At 43.0% G+C, this 27,056-nt stretch overlaps 2 protein-coding genes across 2 annotated transcripts in view; one reads left to right on the top strand and one right to left on the bottom strand.

The window, feature by feature from the left end:
- The window catches only part of LOC124802494 (transmembrane protein 60), a 47,809-nt gene that overhangs the window by 9,545 nt on the left and 11,208 nt on the right, over nucleotides 1–27,056 (bottom strand). The gene's annotated exons all lie outside the window — the stretch shown is intronic.
- LOC124802493 overlaps nucleotides 20,050–27,056 on the top strand; it is a 91,682-nt gene continuing 84,675 nt past the window's right edge. The window contains exon 1 of the mRNA XM_047263309.1: nucleotides 20,050–20,164. Coding sequence (XP_047119265.1) covers nucleotides 20,144–20,164 — 21 coding nt within the window. The 5' untranslated portion in view covers nucleotides 20,050–20,143. The remainder of the gene's footprint in view (nucleotides 20,165–27,056) is intronic.

Raw genomic sequence — 27,056 nt, forward strand, 5'->3', positions numbered from 1 at the left:
ACTTCTGAACCCTGGAGTGAACTGAGGAGACAGAAGACTTGGTGGTGAAGGGCGTCCGGAGGGACAGAATCCTTTGAATTAATCGAGAGATCAAGACAGAGCTGTGGCCGAGAGATGCACCACGGAGGGGTACATGCATGAGCAGAGGAAAGAGGTGTTAAAGGGAAGTGCTAGAGCTCAGAAAAGATTGATTGAATGTGGGCAGCCATGGTAAGCCCACATCGTGGCCACTGCCGCGGGAGTTTGATCTCCGTATCTGGATAAAGGAGACCACAATTAGGGTGCTTTGGGGAGCAGCGGATGCGGAGCGCATAAGATATCAACTGTTGTTGGCGCAAAACTCACAGTGGTGTAATCCCCGCCTCTGTGAGAACACTAATCACGGGACTACTCCGGAAGGCACCAGTCGCAAGTCATACCCCACAATGGTGGATGGGGTCTACTATCTGCAATGTCGAAGGTGACGCAGAACCATAGGCAGGACTACCATAGTCTAAATGAGACTGGACCAGTGCTTTGTACAGTCGCAGTAGAACAGAGTGGTCTAGAGTGGTCTGCACCCCAGGTGGTATTGCACAGACATCTAAGAACATGGAGATGTGACCAGCACGTCCAATTCAGCTGGCGAAGATGAGGGAGCCATGTCAACCAAGCATTGAAGACCACACCCAAGAAGCAATGGGTGTCCACCACCTCGAGGGATTGGCCATCAAGGAACAATTCCAGATGGGGATGGACTGTACGGCGATGGCAGAAGGGTGCCACTTGAAGTGTTGAAGAGCACGGCGGCAGTCTCTTATGGCCGACGGGGGGGGGGACCCAAGGAAGAAGGGATGGCTGAAACAGCTGCAGAAAGAATGGTGGCAGCTTTAGAGAAGGCCCACCTGGGAGAGTAACGCAGCGAGATACACACGACTTGGCCACCGATAACTGAAAACCATGGGAGAGAGCCCAACATTGCACAAAGAGGGGGACACTGTTGGCCCAGCAGCCACTACCAGTCCATTAACAGCTACGAGAAAGAGAGGGACGCTTAGCACGGAACCCTGTGGAACCCCATTTTCTTGCTGATGGGAAGTGCTGTAGGAGGAACCAATCTGGACCCGGAAAGAGTGACATGAAAGAAAGTTATGGATAAAAATGGGTAGAGTGCTACGAAGGCCTCATTTGTGAAGCGTGGTGAGGATGTGGTGACGCCAGGTGGTGTCGTAGTCTTTATGCAGTTCAAAGAAGACTGCAATGAGGTGTTGCCGATGGGCAAAAACCGACCAGATAGCAGACTCCAGGTGGACCAAGTTATCCACCGTAGAGTGGCCACAGTGAAAACCACCTCGAGTTGACGACAAAAGGTCGCGGGATTCAAGGATCCAAAACAACCGCCGACTCACCAGGTGTTCAAGGAGCTTGCAGAGGGTGTTGGTAAGGCTAATTGGACAGTAGCTATCCAACTGAAGAGGTGGCTTACTAGGCTTCAACACCAGAATAACAATGCTTTCCTGCCACTGGGTAGGAAATACCCCCTCACTTCACAGATGGCTGAAAAGGGTCAGTATACGACAGTGACCAGCCTCCGATAAGTGTTAGAGCATTTGGTTATGCATCTGATCCGGTCCACGAGCTGTGTCGGGACAAAGGGGGAGGGCACTTGCAAATTCCCCCTCGCTAAATGGGGCATTATAAGGCTCCAAGAAGCAAGCAGCGACAGACAAAGGCAGTTGTTCCAAGTGCTCTTTCAGGAGCAGGAATGTGGGCAGATACCGAGTCGATGCAGAAGCTTGGGCAAAGTGTTGAGCGAAACGCTCTGCGACAAAGTCCGGATGGGTAAGAACAACACCACGCACAGAACTTCCTGCAATTTCGGTGGGAGGACGATGGCCAAAAATTCGCCTGAGTTTTGCCCAGAGTTGTGAAGAGGGGGTGTGCGGTCCTATGGCAGCCACATATCGTTTCCAGCAAATTTGTTTCTGAAATCTGACTAGGTAACGGGCCCAGGCATTGAATCGTTTAAAGACAAGAAGGAGAACAAGGGTGCCACTTGAAGTGTTGAAGAGCACGGCGGCAGTCTCTTATGGCCGACGGGGGGGGGGGACCCAAGGAAGAAGGGATGGCTGAAACAGCTGCAGAAAGAATGGTGGCAGCTTTAGAGAAGGCCCACCTGGGAGAGTAACGCAGCGAGATACACTGAAGGAAGGTCAAAAGAATTGGGTTATGATCGCTGTCACATAAGTCGGCGTGGACACCCCACTGAAGGGAGGGAAGAAGGCTGGGACTGCAGATGGAGAAGTCAATGGCAGAGAGAGTACTGTGTGCCACACTAAAGTGTATAGGAGCGCCCGTGTTTAGTAGACAGAGCTCAAGCCCTGCCAGAACAGCTTCAACTGTCCTGTGCAGGGCAGTAGTTGTGTGACTACCCCAAAGACGGTTGTGGGCATTGAAGTCCCCTAGAAGCAGGAAGGGAGAAGGGAGTTGCTGACGAAGGGTGGTTAGGGCAAGGGATGTGGGTGGCCTGTCAGGCGGGAGATAGAGATTACAGATTGTGACTGGAGTGGCCAGATGGACCCTGGCAGCAATTGCCTCGAGAGTGGTATGGAAGGGAACCCATTTACTAACAATGTCCTTGTGGACCAAGGTGCAAACACCACCAGAAGCCTGCAAGAGGCCAATGTGGTTCCGACAGAAAGCATGGAACCCACGAAGGGTGGGTGCGTAAGAACTGACAAAATGGATCTCCCAGAGAGCAATGCAAGCAGCAGAATAGGAGGAAAGAAGGGGCTGAAACTCCAGGAGGTGACACAAATATCCATTACAATTCCACTGGAGTATTCTCAGGCTGGAGTCCAAATGGGAAGCGAATGGACCGGAGCCGGTCACGCCACTGAGTCGCCGTCCGTCACCGGTAAGGATAGGGTAATGTCCATATATAGGTGGGGTCAGACTCTGTTGGTTCATTGGCTGGAGGAGGGCAAGGCAGCACCTGCGGGGGTACCGGAGGGGACTTGCCATTGTTCTTGCATTTCTGCTTCTTCTCTTGGGAAGGAAGAGAAAGGCAGATTGCAGCGAGGTTGGGCACGGAATTACACCTGGCAATCCTGGCGTCCACCGGCTGAGGATCGTGCGGCCGATGTGGAGCTGCAGATCACCTGTCAGGGGGGGTGCCAAAAAGAGGAGTCCCAGGAGGGATTTTCAGTACTGGCAGCTGCCAAAGAAGAGGAACACTTCTCTGGTGGGGGAGGGGGAGCAGCACTCGAAGGGGTGGGTATGGGTACTGATGGGGAGGGGGAAGGAGAGTGGGAGGGGGAGGGTGAAGCGGAAGGTGTGGGACGAAAGGGGCAGGGCTGGGAAGAAGAGGGGGAATGGACGTGACTGAAGCAAAAGTATAAGTTATAGGCACGGGATGGAGCTGGTCATACTTTCGACAAGCCTCGATGTAGGTAAGTCGATCTAAGGTCTTGTACTTTTGAATCTGTCGTTCTTTCACATACACTGGGAATGCTGGCGAGCGTGGAGGATGCTCCGCATGACAATTTACGCACACTGGTGGGGAAGCACAGACATTTCCCTTATAGAGGGGGCCTCCACAGTCACCGAAGAGGGGATCATTGGTGCAGCGGGAAGACATATGTCCAAACAGTAAGCATTTAAAGCATTTCATCGGTGGTGGAATGTAAGGTTTTACATCACACTAATACACCATCACCTTTACCTTCTCTGGGAGGGTATCCCTCTTGATGGCCAGGATTTAGGCGCCTGTATCGGTGTGATTGTTTTTAGGGCCTCATTGTACACGGCGGATAAATCGAACTCCTCGTCGCTGGAGGTTTGCATGGAGCTCCTCGTCAGTTTGGAATAGAAGATCCCGGTGCAAAATGATGCCATGTACCAAGTTCAAAGATGGGTGGGATGCGATGGAGACTGGGATTTCACTGAGATGGTCACAAGCACGCAGGGCTTCAGATTGGGCAGCAGAAGATGCCTTGATGAGCAAAGAACCAGACCGCATTTTAGTCAGGGATTCCACTTCACCATACTTATATTCTCCATGAAAAACAAAGGCTTGGTCGTGGAAAAACTTTCACCATCTTTCCTGGTACAAAATAGGTACCGAGGGAAAGGTTTCAACCCAATCTGGCGAGCTTGACCCTCTTCCCAGAGGGAGGCCAGGGAGGGGAAGGCAGAAGGTTCAGAAGAAGGAGTGTCATGTCTACTATCACTCTAAGAGACGGCCACAGAATGGCCAGGATGTGGACGCTTTTGTTGCTTCATGTGCAAGGCATCTGCCCTAGTACCACTCTCTCTGACCAGTGGCTCGCTCCTTGAGCACCATCCAGTCACAGCAAGGGCCGCCTGGCACAGCGGCCACTGCCGGGAGATCTGATGTCCCAAAGTGATGAGCATCGACTCCTTGGCATACATGAGGCGTTAACAGCTCAGGTACTAGCAAGGGCCGCCTGGCACAGCGGCCACTGCCGGGAGTTCTGATGTCCCAAAGTGATGAGCATCGACTCCTTGGCATACATGAGGCGTTAACAGCTCAGGTACTAGCAGTGTGATCCCTGTGTTGTCAGGGGGCTCAGCCAAGTGGGTATTTAACAGCCCCACCACACGCACTGGCTACTGTGCTGGTGACCTAGCAGGAAGGGGACCAGGGTGCAAGGGCAAAAGGGAGGGGAGGGGGAGAGGAGCCTGCACCATGGAAGCTAGGTTGGGAGTTCATCCCCAAATGGCTCACACTGACCGGAAAATTTTGGAAATGGAGATTAAACCCCTAGCGGACAAAAAACGCCAAAAAGGAGATGGAAACAGCAAACTAAACAATAGCACATACTAAAAACAAAGCTGTGAGGATAGCCAGGTCGATATAAAGAAGTCCACAAACAGGGAAAGGAGGGGGCTGGGAGAAAGGAGAAAGTATAGGGAAGGAGAGGAACAGGTATGGTAATGCAGTCTGGAAAAAGGAAGGAGACTGCAATAGCTCGGGGCCCCGTGTGTGCCACACACGTACCCACAAAAGGGACTGTGGCTCCCCCGGGGGAGGGGGGAGGGTGGAGGGGGGGGGGGGAGAGAGAGAAAGAGAGAGAGAGAGAGAGAACAATTACAGACTACCTTCATGCATCATTAAGAAATATGGCTTTCAAACGAACTTTCAGAATGATGACCCCGTTTTCTTTTTTTTTAAAGACACAAAAGCTCTGAGGAAAGATTGTCAAGACTCAAAGTGTCTATGAACTTGAAACAAATTATCAACTAGTTTATAAGTGTTATGAAACAATGAAGCAAGGACATCAATTTGTAGGAGGAGAATGAGGAGGAGGAGGAGGAGGAGGAGGAGGAGGAGGAGGAGGGGGGGAGGAGGAGGAAGAGATTAGTGTTTAACATCCCATTGACAATGAGATCATTAGATATGGAGCACAAGCCTGGATTAGGGAAGGATGCAGAAGGAAAGTGGCCATGCCCTTTTGAAGGAAACATCCCAGCGATTGCCTTAAGTGAGTTAGAGACATTGTGGAAAACCTCAATCAGGATGGCCAGACGTGGGATTGAACTACAGCCCTAGCAAATGTGAGTCCAGTGTGCTAATCACTGTACTACCCCACTCTGTAATGTGTTGGAGGTTGGAGGATGTGGGGGTGGGGGGGGGGCAGAGGGAGGGGGAGCTACACCTACAGGTATCTAGTATTTTTAATATTTTGAAGCACAAATGGTAGTGTGTAAGTAACCATAAAAAAGTTCCAGTTCTGATCTTGTTAAAAAACTGCAAAATATTACTTTTAAATAATTTTCCTGAATGAAAAATGCCTGACTACACTACATTTTTTTCTTTCCCTGAGAGCTAGTGGGGCATCACTGCAAGTTTGAGAGAGCCGTCCTTGTGTTTATGTAAAATCTACTGTATTCTGGCAGGTTCATTGTGTGACCAGAGAAAATTACAAATGAATGTGGAGGAATACAGTTTTTCCACTCAATGAAAATATGTACCAAACTACAAATATACAGGGTGATTCCATGACAATGTTACAAACTTCCAGGGGTGATAGAGAAGGATGAATGTATCAAGAAAGTGTAGTACACATGGCCAATAAAATACATATCTTTAGAGCCACAAGCACTTCTTTATCTTCCACACTGTGATACAAATGTCTTCTACTGCAAACTTTTATTTTCCATATGTGGGGAGGAGGTACTATGGACCAACTCAAGAAAAAATGTCTGATAAACATGGGCTCTAAAATGCATAACTTAAGAGCTATGAACACTTGACAGTAGAAGAACTGTGTTTCAGAGCAGCAAAGAGAAAACAATTGCTCACAACTCTTAACTTATCCACTTTTGAGTCCATATTTACAGTACATATTTTTTTCTGGTTTTGGTCCATACTAGCACTTATCAAAATATAGAAAGCAAAGAGCTAGCAGTAGAAAAGATGTGTTTCACGGTATGAGAGATGTTAACGTGTTCAGAGCTTTTAAGGTATGCATTTTACAGCCCGTGTTTGCGACAGTATTTTGATGCATTTACTCTTCTCCATTATCCCCGAAAGTTTGTTACATCAACATGGAATCATCCGGCATATCAAGAGTAAGGGGCAATGCTAGCCATAGTGCTTACCATTTCTGATGTGTAGGACAGCAATGTATCCACTTTGCATGGCCAATGGGAGGATACTTTCAGAAAATGAACGAATTGGGATAAGAGGCCACATATTTGAGTGCTGAAATGGAAACTATTTGACATTCTTTGCAGATTATTCACTGTTACAACATCACAGAATTTATTCTTCTCTACAGACCCAAGTTCTAGGCCAGAAGACAATAGGCCAAACCTGGATGTGATTAGAAAAAACAAAAAAGTGATGTCATGCAAAAAAAGTTTGGATATAATTAGTGAATAGTAGTAGTAATGATTCGAGTCCATATCATGAGCCCCCAAATTATTTTTGGTTGGTTATAGTGACAGACTCATGAACTTTTGGGATTACATATGCTGTTTTTCATAATATATTATGTATCCAGTGATTATATTCACATCATAATTTGGCACAAATAATTACAACTCATTGTTATGAAACATGTCTTCAGCCAGATACTTGCTCATTGGTTACCAAGAACCATCTGTAGTAGACCATGGTGGGTAGTCTCTGTGGTGGCAGGGTTGGGTAGCGGCAGTGGGTCGTCGTCAGAATGTTGACTGTCGCTAACATACAAAAACAGCATCAATAGTTAAACATTTTATTCAGATTTAAGCTACAACACTCATAGTGCTGCTTTGCTATGACAACATCCCCTATGGTGCATGATGAGGACAGAACACAGAGAACCACTGTGATCAGCTGTGACATGAGTGACCAAAGGAATGCTGACACCTGGAATCCGTGCAGCGGCATATGCGCCAGCTACACAGGAGATGGCTGCTTGTGGCAAGGCATGCCAGCAGAGCAAAGGATCGCTGTAATACTTGCAGGGGACGTCAGCCTTCAGAAGTAGAACTTGCTCTTACGAAAAGAGACACACAGCACCAAGATGTCCACACCAGAGTAGGAGGGCAGGGGCTATCCCACCCTGGTCTTGAAGGGTGAGTCTTCAGGGTAGAAGTCTGCTGTGGCCACAGTGAGCCAGAAGGTGGCCTGCCAGTGGGAAGACCCCAAGTCCAAGAAGGTGGACTGGAGCCTGCATAGTCAGACTGATAGTTGTAAAGGCCCAAACTCCTGGTGGCTGCTTGCTGAACCTAGGATAACCTCTCCTTGTGGTTAGTGGTGCTGGACAAATACCTGTGGCTATATTGGTTAGGACCTCATTTGTTGTGCTGATGTAGCATTTCTAACCAGGTACAAGGAGTGAAAACTGGCCAACCACAGCATCAGTAGACCTGTCCTTTTGCTGTGTTGTCGACATTGTAACGCTATGTCCAGCTCAGCCCACAATGTGTAAAAACTCTTCATTTCTCACAAATATTGTACCATATGCCCAACAGCTAATCCCGTCTGACAGATGGTGTAACAGGGGGCATGTGGCTGTCAATGTAAGGTAGATGAACGCTGCACAGAAGAGAGTTAGAGCTATTATGGCACTTGATACTATGAAACTCACAGTCAAGGATGTGTGACACTGTTTTTCTCAGTACTGCTGCACATACTGAAGTACTATTCTGCAGAAATACGCTCCTCATGGACTGCTATGAGTTGGTTCAGGGAGAGGATGTCAGGATCTAGCGTACTATTGAGGAAGGTCAGATGCTGTGCACAGACCTCTCCTATCAGTTTGTCTGGCCAGTACAACTGTGGCTGCACTATGTTCAACCCAGTGATCCCCATAACAGGGGCCTGAAGGTGAAATGTCGGCCCTGTTATATTGCAAATTGTCCCACTACTTTGCAGTTATAGCTCCAGTCACTTTGCCCCTGTGAGGTTATCCTGCTCATAGCAATCTGCTACCAACACTGTCACACTGTATACAGAGTAGGTAGGTAGGTTGGTTGGTTTAAAGGCGGGAGAAGGGACCAAACTACGAGGCCATCGGTCCCTTGTTACTAATAAAACAATGCCACAAGTGTGAGAATAAAATGGACGAAACATATAACACAAAACGGAAAGAAAAGAAAAGCCATAAGACTTAAGGGAAGGCAACGAACACTAAAAGGAACAAAAGAGGAAAGACTTAAGGGAAGGTAACGAACACTAAAAGGAACAAAAGAGGACAAGAAAACAACAGAGAGACGCTAGAAACAGAAGAGGGTAAAACATGAAAGCAAATTACAGTGGCTGGCAAACCACGAGAATAAAAATGAAAAGCCAGCCACTCTGCAACATATTAAAACTTCCACCCTAAAAGCACTATGGTGGAGGACACAGAGGGACGAAGGACATGCGGTAAAACTTACACAGAAGTATAAAACCCACTCTCACAGATAAAATGTAAAACTAAAGCTGCTGTGGAGGCATTGTCGCCCAACACCGAAGGCAGGGTGCTGGGAAAGTTAAAAGTATGCTGCAGAGCGGCTAAAAGTGAGCAGTCCAGCAAAAGGTGGATGACTGTCATTTGGGAGCCACAGCGACACTGAGGTGGGTCCTCGTGACGGAGTAGGTAACCATGCTTTAGCGACGTATGGCCAATGCCGAGCCGCCAGAAGACAACTGATTCCCTGCGAGAGGCCTGCATGGAAGACTTCCACATATTCATATATACAGAGTAGATCCAGTATAGTCCTGCACACTGGAAGTAGGGTTACAGTTCTAGGATGTCCCATGGACACCCGTGATCATGTGCTTTGCCCACAAACAACAGAATCTTGCAGGTTTTTGTGCTGGTCTGGGTTATCTTGGTCAGGCATATAGTAATCTGTTCTGTCTGACAGTGCTGGAGTTGCACTGCTTTCACTTCTGCATGCCTATTCCCATCTTCCAAAACTGACAATACTTATCCTCTGCACATATTTCTCTAAGGTTCTCCACCTTACTGGAAAATGGTAAATGGTGAAACACTTACATCATGTGTGATCATTTGCAATTGGGAACTGAAGTAGCACACAGAGCTGTGCTTGGTCTGTCCTAACTTCTAGCGTTGGTGTATGGAAGTAGAGTGGAAGATTTTGCTTGCCTGGTTCTGTGATGAGCCTGAACAATGCTGTCAGCTAGTGATTGTAACAGCCTTGGGATCAATACTTTTGTATCCAAAACATCCAGCCAGGTCTGTATAAACGCCAGATCCTGGTTCATGGTGTTCATCATTTTCTTTGCAAACTCCATTAACTCCACCGTTAACTTCCCCAAGGTACACATATGGTTTAGTGCCTCCCTGCTCCAAAATTGATAACTGTGTAATATGCTGCTTTGATACTCTTCATAATTTCCTTTATCCTTCTCATGATGCCATTCAGCTATCAGATATTGTCACCAGCGTACAGAACACTGCTTTTAATATCCTCTTACCTAGTAAATAGCTTGCCACTTTCCAACTGCTGATCCTACAATGCTTCCACTCCACCCTCGAAAGCACAGCAATGATTAGGATTCCCCTAATCCTCATCTCTGATGTGCAGCAACCTGGAAACAGGAAGCTGTAATTACTCCCCCTCCCCCCACTGAAAGATCCTACATATCCCGACACAATTCCTTGAATACATAGATAATACACCCTAACATAAAACAATAAAAATTATGGCAAGAAAAAAGGTTATTTCCTATAGCCTCTATAACAACGAAATCTTGCTGTGCAGCCAGCAGATGCCTTCCTTCAATAGGCACACACCCAAAACAACACAACTAACTTTACACTCTAACCCAACCTTACAATCAACCCTCACCAACTGTAGTATCATGATGCACAACATATTCCTTGGTGTTTACTCGGCCTTAACCCATGTGGTATCTCATATTTGGGTAGCACAAGATCCTTGTGCTCACCCTGTTCTTATTTCTTTTGGCCCTTTTCTTGGTGGCTGATGGCAATACTTGTGGCAGTCTGCCCTAAAACAGCTTTAGGCATCCAACATACATTATCATTGTTTTAGTTGGCAGCTGAAGCTTGACATTTACCAATGACTTTATTTCTGTCACTCTGCATAGCCCTTGGTACCTTGTAATCAAAATCCTTTGGGGTACAGAGTCTGGGTAACCTCACCCACTGTCCTATCCTGTAATGTGGCAGCTTCCCCGTATGTTTTCCTACCTCTTCCTGATGTTCCACGGCCTTGGTGCTTGCACATTTCCACACTTCTTTCAGTGTCTTGGCAGAATTCTGAAATAGCACCATGCCTTCTCGATTTTTGGTTTGTCAAGTGGTAAAAACATCTTCCTCCACACACTTCCTATTACGGGAATAGCACAGTACTAGTGTGAATGTTGGGTGCTATTGCACATGGCAAGTAAGTATCCCAATCATTAAGATGGGAGTTGAAGAAATAACTCAATATTTTAGCAACTGTATAATGCATGTGTTCTCTTCTGCCATTGGCTTGCGGGTGCAGGAGGCTAGTTCATAGTTTCTGTGTCCGTATCAAGTGACATATTTACTTCATCAAGTCTAATGTGAAATTAATACCTTGGTGTGTGATTACTGTTTCAGACACACCAAACTTCACCAACAAGTTGTTTACCATCTCCTGTGCCACTGCAGTTGCTAGCTGATTAGGGATGACAATCATTTCCATGTATTTCTAGAAATGGTCAATAATCATTAAAACACAACAGTTTCCCATTATAGACCAGTTACAGGCCCCAACAATATCTACTCCTATCATTTCAAAAGGTTTGGTTTCCTCTGGTAACCTTTGTAGTGGTACTTGCTGATGGTACTTCTTGTGCACATGATCCAAAAATTTTCTTTTACGTACTGGTCTATGTCTTCATTCTTTGTTTTCCACAAGTTATGCTCTGCAATCTTTTGATTCATCACCCTTCAATCCCCATGCCCGATGGTACACAGTCATGTTCTTCCCTCAGCACCTCTACTCTCAGCTTAGGAGGTACTAATATGCATGGTCCAACTTAGCTGATCTATGTAACAGGCCATTGTGCACAGTGAACCATGGCTGTGTTGTGTACAGCTTGCATTCAGTGTCAGCAGCTTGTGCTGTCTGCCACTCTGCAAGGTTATGACCCAGTGCTTGCATTACCGTAACCTTGCTGCTTAGAACATATGCATGTCCACACTTCTTGCCTGGCTTATGAATAAGTTCATAGGAAAACTCACATAGTCTCAAGCCCACCTTGTGCATCTGTATGAAAGGTCTTTCAAACCCAACAAACACTTCAATGCTGTGTGATCAGTCAATATGTTGAATTTTTTGCCATTCAAACAGTATCAAAAATACATAATCCCGTATATTACACTTAGCACCATCGCCTCCATTGTGTGGTAATTCTTTTCCGTGTTGTTTAACTGCTGTGAAGTGTAAGCCACAGGATGCTCTTCACAATTTATCACCAGGCACAAAACACACCCCAACGCTTGACTAGAAGCATGACATGATATTACAAACTCTTTCTCACAATCTGGAAAAGTAAGTACTGGACTTGATGTCAAAGCTTATTTCAACCCTTGACACACTTTTGCTTGCTCAAATTACACTCCTTTCCTTAGCAGTTGCAGAAGTGGCTATGCAGGATTTGCAAACCCTGTAATGAACTTTCTATAATAATTGGGCAACTCCAAAAATGACTAACTCCTTGCTTGCTCCAGGAGTCGGAACATCTTGTACTTCTTGCCTTGCATTAGCCTCAGGTCTTGTCTTCACTCCCTCTCAGCTAATCATATGCCCCAAACAACTGTCTTACTCCAATGACACTTCTCACTGCTTAACACAAGACACTGAGCAAGTAATCTTTTGAAAACTTCCTTTAACCATTGTATATCTGCTTCACATCCCTTGACAACAAAACTACATCACTGAAGTACGACATACATTGTCCAGGTTTCAATACCATTGGTATCCTGTCCAACAACTGCTGAAATGTTGCTGGCATATTTTTTAATCCAAATGACATCCTTCGGTATTGGTAATGACCCCAGGGAACCGAGACCACCGTTTTTGGACAATCCTCTGGAAGCACCTCTAACTTACGGTACTCTCTCCACTGGCACTGGCACTGTCCCAAGTTATCAATGGGCTCCATGACGTTGGGTACTGGGTATACATCTGTTATTGTTTTACTAATTAGATGATGATAGTTGCAACAAACCCTACACCTTTTTAAACTATCTGCTGATTTTTTGGGTAGGACCATGACAGTTACTCCCATTCCCCTCCCATGGACTACTGCTTTCTTCTGTTATAGCACTAGCTAGCTACTGGTTAATGGAGTCCTCCACAACTGGCTGTACATGCTGAGGTATATGATATCATTTTTGATACAACAGTGCTTTGTTCCCTGTTGGTATTCTATGCTGTGTTATGGACATTGTTGGCAGTGTGCCCTGAGAATTAAAAAGGTTCTTGAATTCTACTAACAACTTTTCCATTTCTACTCTCTGCTCACTTTAGGTGCTCTGTCTGCATATGTAGTACAGTTTAGTGGCAGTTTGTGTATGATCATGGCTCACATATGACATGTCCCAATCATCCTCATCCAGAATGTCTAAATTCGTTACCAACATCCACTTGGTCGGCTTCACCTCATTGGTGCCAAAACTATCTAAAATGATGGGTACTATTCTCCCACCATCTCTCTCCCGTATTTGTACAATGGTTCCTTGCACCAAACAACACGATCTGTTTAATACATCATTTTTTTCTACTGGCTTCACTACACACACATTATGTCAACAGGTACATTCATCCATTACAACTTCCCGATGCCTCTCGCCACTATATAATGCAAATTACATCCTAGTGTTTTCATCTGTAGTTTAGACGATTTGTTCTTTAATGTAGACAAACCCTGCAACAGTACTCCACTGATGATAACTTCCACTAGCCGAAAAGTTCCACTGTGTGTCACCAAAGGTCAATTTTGGCATGATGTTTGAGTAGAAAAACTAACCTCACGATTGCGCAGCAACTTTCTTTCGTACAAGGAGCTTCTTCCACACACTCCTGAAATTGCTTTGTCCCAACCTGAAAACTCAGCACCGATGGACCAAGTGATTGTACATCATTGTCTTCCACTGTCACCCAGTTTATGGCTTGGCGAGTTTATCTGCTTCCTCCCTACAAGGTCCAAACACATGCACCTCTGTGTTGAACACAAATTTATTTTTCTTACTGTACACTATTGTTACTAGATAGCACTCTGCCTCTGCAGACATACTTGTAGCATCAAAATTTAATAGGGGTTCCCATTTGGGTTTAATGCTTGTCTGCTTCCCTCTTTCCTATTCCATCTTTGCTTCTACAGTCTGATCACCAGTGTCCATCCTCATCATGCTTTTCACATAGAGGCTGATAACATTGCTTCTGGACTAAGCCATGACCATCCATAAAAAGTACCCCAATCACTATACCAATCTCCTGTAACTCTGTAGCCTACCTGATGGCAACATACAGGTCTTTTGGGATGCCTGACCAAACGTTACTAGACATTTCCAGAATGCAGTTTTTACTCTTCAGCGGACTATGTGCTGATATGAAACTTCCTGGCAGATTAAAACTGTACGCCAGACCTAGACTTGACCTCGGGTCCTTTTTCCTTTCATGGGCAAGTGCTTGATTGAGCTACCCAAGCACGACTCATGAACCATCCTCACAGCTATCCTTCTGCCAGTACCTATGTCCTACCTTCCAAACCTCACAGAGGCTCTCCTCCAAAACCGCTCTCAGGCTGTGGCTAAGCCATGTCTCCACAATATCCCGTCTTCCAGAAGTGCTAGTCTTGCAGGGGAGCTTCTATGAAGTCTAGAAGGTACAAGATGAGCTGCAGGTGGGAGTAAGGCAGTGAGGACACACTGTGAGTTGTGCTAGGGTACTCAGTCAGTAGAGCACTTGTGCGCGAAAGGCACAGGTTCTGAGTCTGAGTTTTGATCCGACACACAGTTTTAATCTACCAGGAAACATTCTGGACATTTTGGATGGCATGCTCCTCAGGATGGCATCTAGTGCCTTATGTCTGCCTTCTTGGAATGTAATCCTATTTGCCTCATCACTTTCTCCCAGCTTTTAAGTCTGTAAATTAAATTTCCATATTCTATCAGCAAAACTTTCCACTGTCCCATCGTGTTTCTTCACTATTCCACTTAACTGCTTGCAGAAAAACCTTGTGCAATTTTTTATAGCACTAGGGAGGCCCTGTTTCAGCTTCTTAAACTTTTCTGCATTTTTTAAAGCCTTCATACACCTCACAAAAGCTTTCACTACTTCTATCAAGCTCAACTTTGCCGTTTACAGTAACTGACTATCCACCCATGCTGTTGCTTCCATGTCATCCAAGAAAGATGTCACATCCTCAGTTGACTTGCCAGAAAAGGGAGTAATCAAATTACAGGCATTTATTCTACTAGCAGACTAACTGGCTTGGACAATACCTCCATTTCCTTCCTTAGTTACAAGCTGCCTTGCAACTCTGCACTATATGCCTGCCTTTCTGCTACCTGATTAACTAACAACTGAATCAGCTTCTGTGTGGAAAATGCCTGTGTCCCGGACTCTGGCACTGTGTAACCTTTACCCACAATACATAACCAAATATACAACAGTACTAGTCATTTATTTATTCTTCATAATTACATCCTATTGTCTAAAAAGGTAAAACAGACCACACAAATCACATTTCCTTGGATAGTTATAGGTTACATATTAATTATTTATTTCTGGTACTTCTTCTTCTTCTTCTTCTTCTTCTTCTTCTTTTTTTTAAAAAAAAGAAAGATTAAAAAAGAAAAAAAGCTACAACTACTTCTACTACTACAAAGCTACATTAAAACCCTTAACCAATTACCCAGCTACTAATCTACTACAAACACTAGAATTTGTTCTCTGTTTCTTCATTTATTTTGCTGCATTTAACTTGTACATGGTTCTTCCAACACTGGATCCGCCCTCAAGGTACCCCAGTCAGCACATTAGCAGTGTTTCCACTGTAGTGAGTAATTCCACCCATCACTGTTACTTCTTGAAGTCCACACTACCATGATCACTTGCACCAACGTAATATAGATTCTTGGGATAGTATTTCACTCGGTGGTCGCCAACCACAGTCATCTTCTCTCCATCTGCAGAGTATGTTGTCTCGCCTGGACGGCAGCATGATGACTTATGGTTGGATGCCTCGTGAAGTATTCCGTGGGCTTCCTGGATACAGCGGTTGCAGTATCGCCCAAGATGCACCAGACTGACTCACTTCTTAGTGCTGCTTTGGGATCCAGCATCCTTAACACCTGAAATCCATTACCTGCTGCAGCGCGCAGTGCCACAATGTGTGTTCTGGTGTGCCCACACTGTCGCAGGTGCAGCTATCATTCGTCTGTTTTTTGATTTTGTACAGATATGTGGCATAAGGCTCATGGCTAGTCAGGTAATGCATCAGTCCACTCAATGGGTTAAGAAATCTCATTTTTAATCTCTCCCTGGTGTTAGGAAGAAATTCATATGTTCTCCTGCCAGTGCCTGAAGTGTCCCATTTATTTTCCCACAGTTGTAATATGCGATCTTTTATTGCCTTTTTCGAATTGTCCTCAGTTCCAAGCACCCTTTGTACTTCCATTTGATTGCCTTTCTTTCACCAGAAAAAGGCTCCCCTTTTCCTAATTTCCAAGTCCAGTGGGCATATTCCTAGAATTACTAACAAAGCATCATCTGGGGTAGTGCCATAGGCCCCCGTTAATTTTAGCAGCATGCCTTGTTGAACTCTTCTTACCACTGAGGCTACTTCACTAGCTGCAGTCTACGAGTCCAAACGCTTGCACCATATCCTACAACTGATGCTAATATAGATTGGTAGTATACTGTAATTGTCGTCGAGGGAAATTGAAATTGCCTTTTTTCAATGGTTATAATTTTATTCATTACATTGAGCCTTTCCTGCCTGCTACCTCTACATGATGTGCAAAGTTACAACATTTGTCTAGAAACACATCTCGATATCTCGTTACTGTGCTTTTTGTAATCGTTACATCACTTGGAGCAGGAGGTATGTTGTTTTGAGAGGTGCTACCGACAAATTAATAATTAGACACCAGCCCTCAAGTTCTTGGAGGGCTCCATTACATTTGTCTCAAACAATTCTTCTAGTGTCACCACTTACAATGAATAGCATGTCATCTGAATATGCCACCACACCACTTATGTTACTGCTGTCATGTAACTTCTGTAGTATGGGCTCCAGTCTCTTGTGCAATTATACAGCGCTTCTGGACACTCCACATCCCTAAGGCAACCAAAGAAAGGTGGCCACCATAGGTTATTAAAAAGCACCAGCAATAACAATCATCACCACTAGAGTGTATGTAGAATGAGTATCTGTTGCTAGTGAAATCGCCTTGTTAATTGCATCTTCGACTGACTTACATCTTCTAAACCCATAATGGTGAGGGCTCATCCTGTGTAGTAGTCTGTGATCTTTTAATCTTTCGCATAATAGTTATTCAAATATCTTGCCGACAGTGTTCAAAAGACAAATTGGTCTGTAGGATTTGGGTATCATTGGATCTTTATCTTGCACTTTACTAATAATTACAACTTCAGCATTCTTCCACAGTCCGGGGACCCTTCCTTGCAAGAGACACTTATTATGCAGATCGCACAATTTACTAAGTGGTCACACAACGCTTCTATTACTTCGGCAGGGACCCTGTCCGGTCCTGGAGATTTCTTCTTTTTCAGTCTTAAAATTATATGCCTTATTTTTTCTTGTGGGAAGGGGTACACAAGTTTATTATTCCTATTTTCTTCCCATAACATGTCCCATAACCTACACTCCATCTCTCACCTTCTTCCCCAACATCAGGAACTAGTGTTTCCATTAGTAGGGCAGCTGACTGTTCCCAACTTTCTGTTACCATCCCACCACTCCTTCTGAGAGTGGATAAGACTGTTGGTGATTGTATTTTCTCACAGACTATTTTATATGGTACACCCCAGGAATTGGTTTCTAAGTTAGCCTCCACGAATTGCTTCCATTGTTCCATTTTCGTTTTCCACAACTCTGCCATAAAATGTTTTTTAAAATATCTGTATCTATGCAACCTTTGGACTCTTTCTTCTTGAGTCATGCTGCTCTGGTATAGCTTCCTGGCTCTTCTTGTTACGCATCTTAATTACTGTAGCGCCTTGGTCCAAATGCAAGGTACTCCTTTAGAATGACCTATGCTGATAGGTATCCATGCCTCCATTGCTCTATGTATAGTCACTGTCAGTTCTTGCACTTTAACATCTACATTATCACCCAGCAATGGAAGTTCAGTACTACAGAACAATAGTTTAAACACTTCTAACTATAGCATAGTACTCACACCTGATTTCTAATTGTTAACCATTTTGACATGGTACACTGCATAGCAGTACAGCCATGACAGCATCACGTAAAATATTCCACTGACATAAACTCAGCACATGATGTACTGTGCCCTAGTAGACTGCTCTGCAAACACCTTACTGGTTGCAAATAGTGCTCACTGCCACTGTCACAAAATTATGATAAATCAGCTGGTCCAAATGCCTCGCAAATGCCACCCTTAAACTCTGATGACAGTCCTACCTTGAACACATCTCCCCTACACACAAAACTAGGAGAATCAAAACAATTCATTGACTCACACCAGTGTATGTTTATACTGGGAACTGCAGGTGTAATGTGATGCTGCAAGTGGCTGCAAATGTCAACCATGGTTGACTCTTCTGACGCCAACTGTAGTGGTCCGGGGCAGATGGCCTCTACAGTAGCACGGTTGGGTAGTGGTGATGGGTCGCTGTCAGGATGTTGATTGTTGGCAACACATAAAAACAGCATCAACAGTCAAACATTTTATTCAGGCAGAAGCTACAACAACATTTGTAGCATTGATCCAGGAAACTAAGCCCCCCTGTGGCATGCTGTGAGGACGGCACACGGAGGACCGCTGTGGTTGGTCAAAAGCCAACTGTGACTTGCGTCATCGAAGGAATGCTGATGCACTGGCTATGCACGGTATGCCTGCTTGTGTCAAGGTGTGCCAGTGGCACAGAGGCTTGCTGTGTTTCCTGCAAGGGATGTCGGTCTTCAAAAGCAGAACCTGCCCTTACAATTTAAGGTGCACGGCACTAGCATCACCGCACCAGCAGAGGGAGGCCAGCAGCTGCACTGCCCTGGTCTCAGAAGGCTGCCCTCCAGTGCAGAAGTCTGCTGTGATTGGAGTGAGCTGGAACATGGCTCAACCAGTGGGAACGCACCAAGTCCAAGGAAGTGGACTGAAGCCTGCAGTCAGACATGGTGGTGAAGGTCCAAATTTATGGTGACTGTTTGCACAGCCAAATCGCCCCAGCACCCATCGTTGCCCTCTCCTACTGTTTAGTGCTGCCAGACTGGAGCACTTTTGGCTAGAAATGATGGTATTTATAGCAGTTATGTACTCAAAACTAACCACATACGGTATAACACATTCGTCACTCGAAAGTATGGAAATTGGAGAGCCAGTCCTGCTGTAGGCTAGTCCTGTCCTTCTGTTGTGTCATCGATATTGCAATGCCCAGCTCGGCACGGCTTGCAATATGTAATCAGGCTGCTTGCTGCTGCAGTCATGATGGTATTTCGGCTCCCAAAGATCTCTGAGTTTCCTACAACTAGATTGTCAGAGATGCTATTTTGATGGTAGTGTCCAAAAAGTAGTGAGTGCACTAAACAGCTGTTGATAGATGCCCTCCACGTTCCTGTAACTCACCATGGTGAGTGCTATCAATACTGCTCCACAATAAATGTACATAACAGCATTGTACTTGATCAAGATTATTACCTGTCATCAAGATCAATTATGTGTGTGTGTCTGATAACTTAGCTACATATGGATACACAACAGTAGAGTGAATCCTTGAAACCAGCTGAGGTGTAGGTAGCAAAATAAGTCATTTTTTCCACTAATTAGGGAACCAGTGTACATGAACAATTATACCATACAATTGCTATGTCTTCTACACTTAGAATTGCATCTTCAGCTGTGTTATTTATAATATTTACTTTTTTATTTCCTGACTGTTCAGAATCACATATTAATCTTTACTTTTTTTGCTGTAGTGCCAGCATTACATCTGGAATGTATATTTTACTCTAGTTTCAAACCATGATGGAACAAAAAAATATGACAAGGATAGATTGATACTCACTACATAGAAAATGTGTTGAGTGGCAGACAGGAGCAATGAAAAAGACTGCCAGATATCATTCAGCTATCACAGTAAGGCCTTTATCAGGCATAGACAAAACAAAACTCACTCTCTCTCTCTCTCTCTCTCTCTCTCTCTCTCTCTCTCTCTCTCTCTCTCACACACACACACACACACACACACACACACACACACACACACACACACAGAGAGAGAGAGAGAGAGAGAGAGAGAGAGAGAGAGAGAGAGAGTCACTTTCATCTTCAGAGGCTATGCCTTAGCAGTCTTCTTTATCGTGCCTGTCTGCAACTCAATACCAACTATATGTGGTGAACAGTAGTCTATCCTTCTCACATTGCTGTTACTCAAGTTTCACATCTTTGGATTGTTCCCATAACACCAAGTGCTGCTCAGATTCATCCACATGCTGATATTGTACCCTAAGGTATACCACTCCATTCTTTCCTATTGCCAAATCTTTTCAGTAGCTCTTTGCATGCTGAGTTTTATGTAACACAGACCATTCAGACTTCAAATGAGAGGATGTTACTGGACTTTTGGTGTCACCACTAGCTTAGTTAGTTAGTTAAGTGTTCCATTGATCAATAGCATGCAAAACCGTTATGATGTGGAACGTGTCAAATGCACAAGGAATGCACACAGGAAACAAGTTATTTTTGTTTACATTATAGTGTTGTACTTAAATATTTCTATTATCTATCCCATTCCCTTAAATGGCACAAAATGCATATATTATATCTCCAGATTTATTTACTCATATTCAAGAATTCGTCTGTGGTATAGAAGGAGTTGTCAAGGATATATGATTTCAATTTGTTTTTGAAACTATTACTGCTGTCTGTCAAACATTTTATTTGATTTGGTAATTTATCAAAAAGTTTTCTAGCAGCATATTTTACCCCTTTCTGTGCCAAAGATAGGTTAAGTAAAGGATAGTGTAGGTCTTTCTTTTTTCTGGCATTGTAATCATGAATGTTGCTGTTGATTTTAAACTGGTCCATGTTGTTGAGAAAAAATTTCATTACTGAGTAAATGTACTGTGAAGCAGTTGTAAGATTTCCTAACCTTTTAAACAGATGCCTACAAGATGTGCGACTATGAACCCCACACATTATTCTAACTACTTTCTTTTGAGCAGTGAATACCTTTTTCCTAAGTGTTGAGGCAGAATATTATTCCGTATGACATCAGAGAGTGGAAGTATGCAAAGTATGTTAGCTTATCAATTTCTACATCCTCAAAATTGGCAATTATTCTGATTGCAAAAGTTGCTGAACCTAGTCACTTTAGGAGATTCAAAATATGAATTTTCCAATTAAGATTCTCATCTATATGTACACCCAAAAACTTAGTATGCTCTACCCTGGCTACTGACTTCTTTTGATGTGTTTGTTTATTGAAGGAATTATAATTTTTGCAACAGAAAATTGGATGTACTGTGTTTTTTCAAAGTTCAGAGCAAGCCCATTTTCAGAAAACCAATAACTTTTCCAAAGACCTTATTTGTATCATTTTCTATTGGACTTTCTTTTACTGGATTAATAATTATGCTTGTATCATCAGTAAACAGTGTCCGTTCAGCATCTTGTTTCCCATAAGAAGGGAGGTCATTCACATATATCAAGAAAAGGAGAGGACCCATGATCAAACCTTGTGGCACACCTAATGTAATTTCACCCCAGTTAGATGAAGTGGCAAACTCCTTTGAATCACTTGAAGCATATAAAGAGACCTTTTGCTTCCTGTTCTGTAGATATGACTTAAACCACTCATATGCTGTTCCATTTATACCACAGAATTGTAATTTCTCTAACATAATGTCATGATTCACACAATCAAATGCTTTGGATAAGTCACAGACTATTCCTACTGGTGACATTTTACTATTTAAAGACTCTGTTATGTGGACAGTGAAATTATATATTACTGTCCCAGTGGAACAGCATTTCTGAAATTCGAACTGTGATTTACTAAGTATCCTATTACTGTTGAGATGGCTAAACAGTCTTGAGTACATTACTTTTTTGAAGATCTTTGAAAATGCTATAAGCAAGGATACTGGCCACTACAATCATTTGCTGCTGGTAAACTGTTCAATAAGTCCTCCAAATTTGGATTAATTTGGGGAATCCTTTCTGGGTGTTGTAATTTTAAAAGACATTGATGAACATTCACACCGATGTTTGGTTGAGTTTATTAGAGGTTCAAAGATTGGGGCAAGCTGGATGCAACATAGTATCTTGTACTGGCACCATCAATGGACAAAAAGATAAAATTGGGAGGTGTACCTCGATCAATACTGTAAATGTATGACAGTGAATGTGGTATGACAATGTGTAGTGACTTGTGCAGTAGCAAATAACAACTACCTCCGTGCATTTCGTATCTAAATTACCAGTACACGTAAGCAATAAGTATCATGTGTATGTATTAATTACTTAATGAATACATGTGTACTGTCCTTTGCTACCTTCAACTTCATTGTTCATTTCTGTACAATACTTTCTGCAGATTAATAAGAGTAGTTGTTACTTTACAATTACTGTACTAATTGCCTAGTGGAATGGCTACTACATAAATAGATAAAAGCATCTGGTGTTTACATCACATAAGGAAAAGCCCGCAGTATATCTGTGTGTCACTGAGGCACCAAGCAGAAAGGAGGTGGAAACTTCTGCTGCTAGATAGCAACCAAGAAGAGGTGTGGGCCAGTTTTGCAAGACAAATTAGGAAAGAAGTACCAGGTCACTAATTCTTCAAGCTAAATGCATGTCCTACCTAAGAGGCAAAAGATATACATTCTTTGGGCACAGATTTTGGGAAGGAGAATCTTTATGTGATAGTAGGTGGAGCAAGAATAACACTGTAAGGGATAAGGACAACAGTATTGAGAGTGACCTGGTAAAGATATCTTCAGCAACAAACCAAATCAGTGTTGAGTTTGTTCCTGTTCTGAAGTGTTGCGATTGGTTCCAGTTGAACAGCTCTATGGGCTGAGTCAGTCTAGAGTTATATCACTTGCTTCAGTCAGGTAAGGGGTTTGGCTTATGTTGATGTCATCAGCAGGTGGGATTTTAAATGCATGGCCCAGATTTCAAAAGCAATGGGAAACTGGGTGGACTGAAGGTAAAATCTTTAAAGGAGGACAATGACATTCAAGGGTGTATGATTGTGGTTTCTGGTGGTGGAAGCTCTATTTTTAGGGAACACTCAGATTCCAGATAATCTGAATTAAAAATAGTAAAGGTAACTATAAGTTTCACTCTCAAAAAATGTGAAGTTAAAAAGTAGGATACAATACACTGAGTGCATCAAAATAGTAAAAGGTTAAAAAATGAAATAAGTGAAGTTTCAGCAGATTGTAAATCGTGGTCAGGAGAGTTACGTGCCTCCTAAGTGAATGAAGGATGGAAAAGACCCATCATGGTTTAATAACAAAATTTGGAGGATGCCGAGGAAGTAGAGGCTGTTGCACTCTTGGTTCAAAAGCGAATGCACAGATGACAACAAGCGAATATTAGTAGTAAAAAGAGCTATGTGTGGAGCATACAACAACTACCACTGTCACACTTTATCAAAAGATCTGGCAGAGAACCTAATAAAATTCTGGTCTTGCGTAAAATCGCTAAGCAGGTCTAAGGCTTCTATTCCGCCCCTTGGTAACCAGTCTGGTCTGGCAGTTAAAGATAGCAAAACGAAATCAAAGTTTTACATTTCATGTTCAAGAAATTGTTTATACAGGAGAATCACACAAACATACCTTCATTTGACCATCGGACAGATTCTGATCTGGACAACATAGTAATAAGCATCCCTGGTGTAGAGAAACAACTGAAAGATTTGAAAGTCAGTAAATCACCAGGTCCGGATGGAATCCTAGTTCGACTTTACAAAGAGTACTCTACAGCATTGGCCCCTTACCTAGCTTGCATTTATCATATCTTGCTCAGCACCAAGTCCCAAGCGACTGGAAAAAAGTGTAGGTGACTCCAGTATGTAAGAAGGGTAAAGGAATGGACCCACAAAATTACAGATCAATATCCTTACCTTCTGTTTGCTGCAGGTTCCTCGAACATAGTCACAGTTCGAACATCATAAACTTTCTTGAGACTGAGTAGTTCAAGTCCACAAATCAGTATGGTTTTAGAAAGAACCACTTATGCAAAACTCAGCTTGATATACTACAAACTATGGATGAAGGGCAACAGCAGATTCCATATTTCTAGGTTTCCGGAAAGTGTTTGACACGGTGCAGGTTGTTAATGAAGGTACGAGCATATGGAATACATTCAAAGATATGTAAATGGCTCAAAGATTTCTTAAGTAATACAACCCAGTGCATTGTCTTGACAGCGAGTGTTCATCAGAGACAAGGGTATCATCAGGAGTGCTCCAGGGAAGTGTGAAGGACTGCTGTTGTTCTCTATATTCATAAATGGTTTGGCAGACAGGGTGGGCCACACTCTGCAGCTGTTTGGTGATGATGCCGTGTGCAGTATGGTGTATAGTACGGTGTCGAAGCTGAGTGAGTGTAAGAAAATACAAGATGACTTAGACAAAATTTCCAGTTGGTGCGATGAATGGCAGCTAGCCCTAAATGTGGAAAAACATATTTTGAGGTGGACGAGTAGGAAGATCAAACCTGTAGGGTTCAGATACAGTATTACTAGTGTCCTGCTGGACACAGTCAAGTCGTTTAAATATCTGGGCGTAATGTAGCAAAACGATCAAGTAAGAACTGTGGTAGGGAAGGTGAATGGTCGACTTCGGTTTATTGGGAAAATTTGAGGAAAGAGTGGTTCACCTGTATAGGACATGATACAACCTATTCTTTAGTACTGCTTGAATGTTTGTGGTCTGTATCATGTCGGATTGCAGAAAGACAGCGAAGCAATTCAGAGGTGGGCTTCTATATTTGTTACTGGTAGGTTCGAACAACACGTAAGTATTATGGAGATGCTTCAGGAACTCAAATGGGAATCGCTAGAGGGAAGGCAATGTTCTTTTCGAGAAACACTATTGAGAAAATTTAGAGAACTGGGATTTGAAGCTGACTGACAAACAACTCTACTGCCGCCAACACACACTGCGCCTAAGGATCATGAAAAAAGATACGAGAAATTAGGGCTCATACAGAGGCATATAGATGGCCGTTTTTCTCTTGCTCTACTTGAGAGTGGAACAGGAAAGAAAATGACTAGTAGTGATTCAGGGTACCCTCTGCCATGCACCGTATGGTGGCTTGCGGAGTATCTATGTCTATGTAGATGCAGATATAAATTTGTGGAGATGAAACACAGCCAACAAATTAAGGAGGTGTAATTTGTTTCCAAACTTTAGTGGGCCAATTATAGGTGGAAGATGAATATGGATGGATATAACTCTGTCTCATGTTACTGCAAGTTAAGTAGTTGTTACTTACCATAAGAAAGTACACAAATATAAAAACACTGACGCCTTTTGAGTTTGCAATAATCAGCATTTTAAACTTGGGTTCTAGAAGTATATTTTCTACATTTGCATCTACATCCATACTCTGCAAACTACCATGAAGTGCATGGCAGAGGGTATGTCTTTCTGTACCGGTCACCAGAGATTCCTCCCATTCCATTCACATATGGAGCATAGGAAGAATGATTGTTTGAATGCCTCTGTGCATGCTGTAATTACTCTAATCTTGTCTTCACAGTCTCTATGCGAGTGATATGTAGGGGGTTGTAGTATGTTCTTAGAGTCATCATTTAAAGCTGGTTCTTGAAACTTCATTAGTAGACTTTCTCAGGATAGTTTACGTCTATCTTCAAGAGTCTACCAGTTTAGTTACTTCTTGGTAACATTCTCCCATGGGTCAAACAAACCTGTGACCATTCATGCTGCCCTTCAGCATAAAAACTGCAGAAACTTTTGATAAACCTTTCTGTCAATAACAGATAATTTGGGTTTGAATACTTCCTTAGCAGAGGGTCTACAGTCCCGCAGCATAAAGCCTTCCCAAACAAGGTGATAAAATATTATAACTTTCTTAAAAATAAATATTTAAGTGGTAAAATAATAAAATGTTGTTCAAATGAACTTAGCAATTTTCTTAAATGTAAATATTTAAGTGGTTAAGATAAAACCAGTAGTAAAATAATGAAATGCTGTTCAGCTGAAATTAGTAATTACCATATATTAAGTTACTTACACACTCAATTTCAGTGATAGATTCCCAAGACACAATTATACATACTGTTGTCAACAAGTTTCATGAAAAAAGACAAGACAATAGTAAAGGGGTCTAACGAACAACATGATCCATAAAAGCACTCTCCAAAGTGAGATGTCGTATAGGTGTTAATTTCCGACATAGCCAGAAAGGAGGCAAACAGTCTGAAGTTTTACAAAAAGTTAAAATTTTTAATAGTTAAGATAGCAAGCAAATAACTTTAAGTGGTGATTACTTTCAGCTGATTATACTGCTGTTCTCAGATCAATTATAAAAACATATACTCACTGCTCGTAAATGTCTGTAAGTGGTGATTACTTTCAGCTGATTATACTGCTGTTCTCAGATCAATTATAAAAACATATACTCACTGCTCGTAAATGTCTGCATCACAGTGGACGTTCATGTAGGAGATGGATCTCAATAAAATAATGGCACATACCACTGAGATAAAATATTAGTTATTCAAGACTTGTAAGATGAGTCTTTAATAGCTAATACTTTTGTCGCATAGAATGGAGCCACTGCCCTCCTGAATATGAGGCCAGTGTGCCAACAAATTCTTTAATTACCTCATTTGGTTATACCTAATGTAGAGTTGTCTTATGTTTGTACATATTTGGAATGAGTTATTTTGCTAACATAATAAATAATTATACACTGTTTGTTTCATGGATCATTCGTAACATGAGGAAGTGGATGCTGGCTTTCACTAAAGACGTAACTGTGTTTTGCTATGTGATATTGCAATTGCAAGGCGCATTTGAAATGGATTATGCCTGAAGAGAACATCTAGCTGTATGTGGTGGCACACACTAGTGTTGAACGTTGATGGTTCAGTGTTGTTTGTGAGGAGTTATATCTTACTTGTTACCTTTATACTGCAACTGGGTATTTGGAGCTTTGTTAGTGAGTTATTTTAGTGTCAGTAGTTACTGGCTACAGATTTGTTTTCAGCTTTGGAACTTTTACTAAGGGTTGTTATTAATAGTTGGATATTTTTTACTTTGCATTTGTTATTAGTTGTGGATATGAAGAAGAAAATCACTAGCATGACGTTGCATGCCGCAGTAGGTGACAACGATAATGATCCTCTAGTTGTATGGTCTTA

This window comes from Schistocerca piceifrons, chromosome 6 (assembly GCF_021461385.2).
Source record: "Schistocerca piceifrons isolate TAMUIC-IGC-003096 chromosome 6, iqSchPice1.1, whole genome shotgun sequence".
Classification (NCBI taxonomy): domain Eukaryota; kingdom Metazoa; phylum Arthropoda; class Insecta; order Orthoptera; family Acrididae; genus Schistocerca; species Schistocerca piceifrons.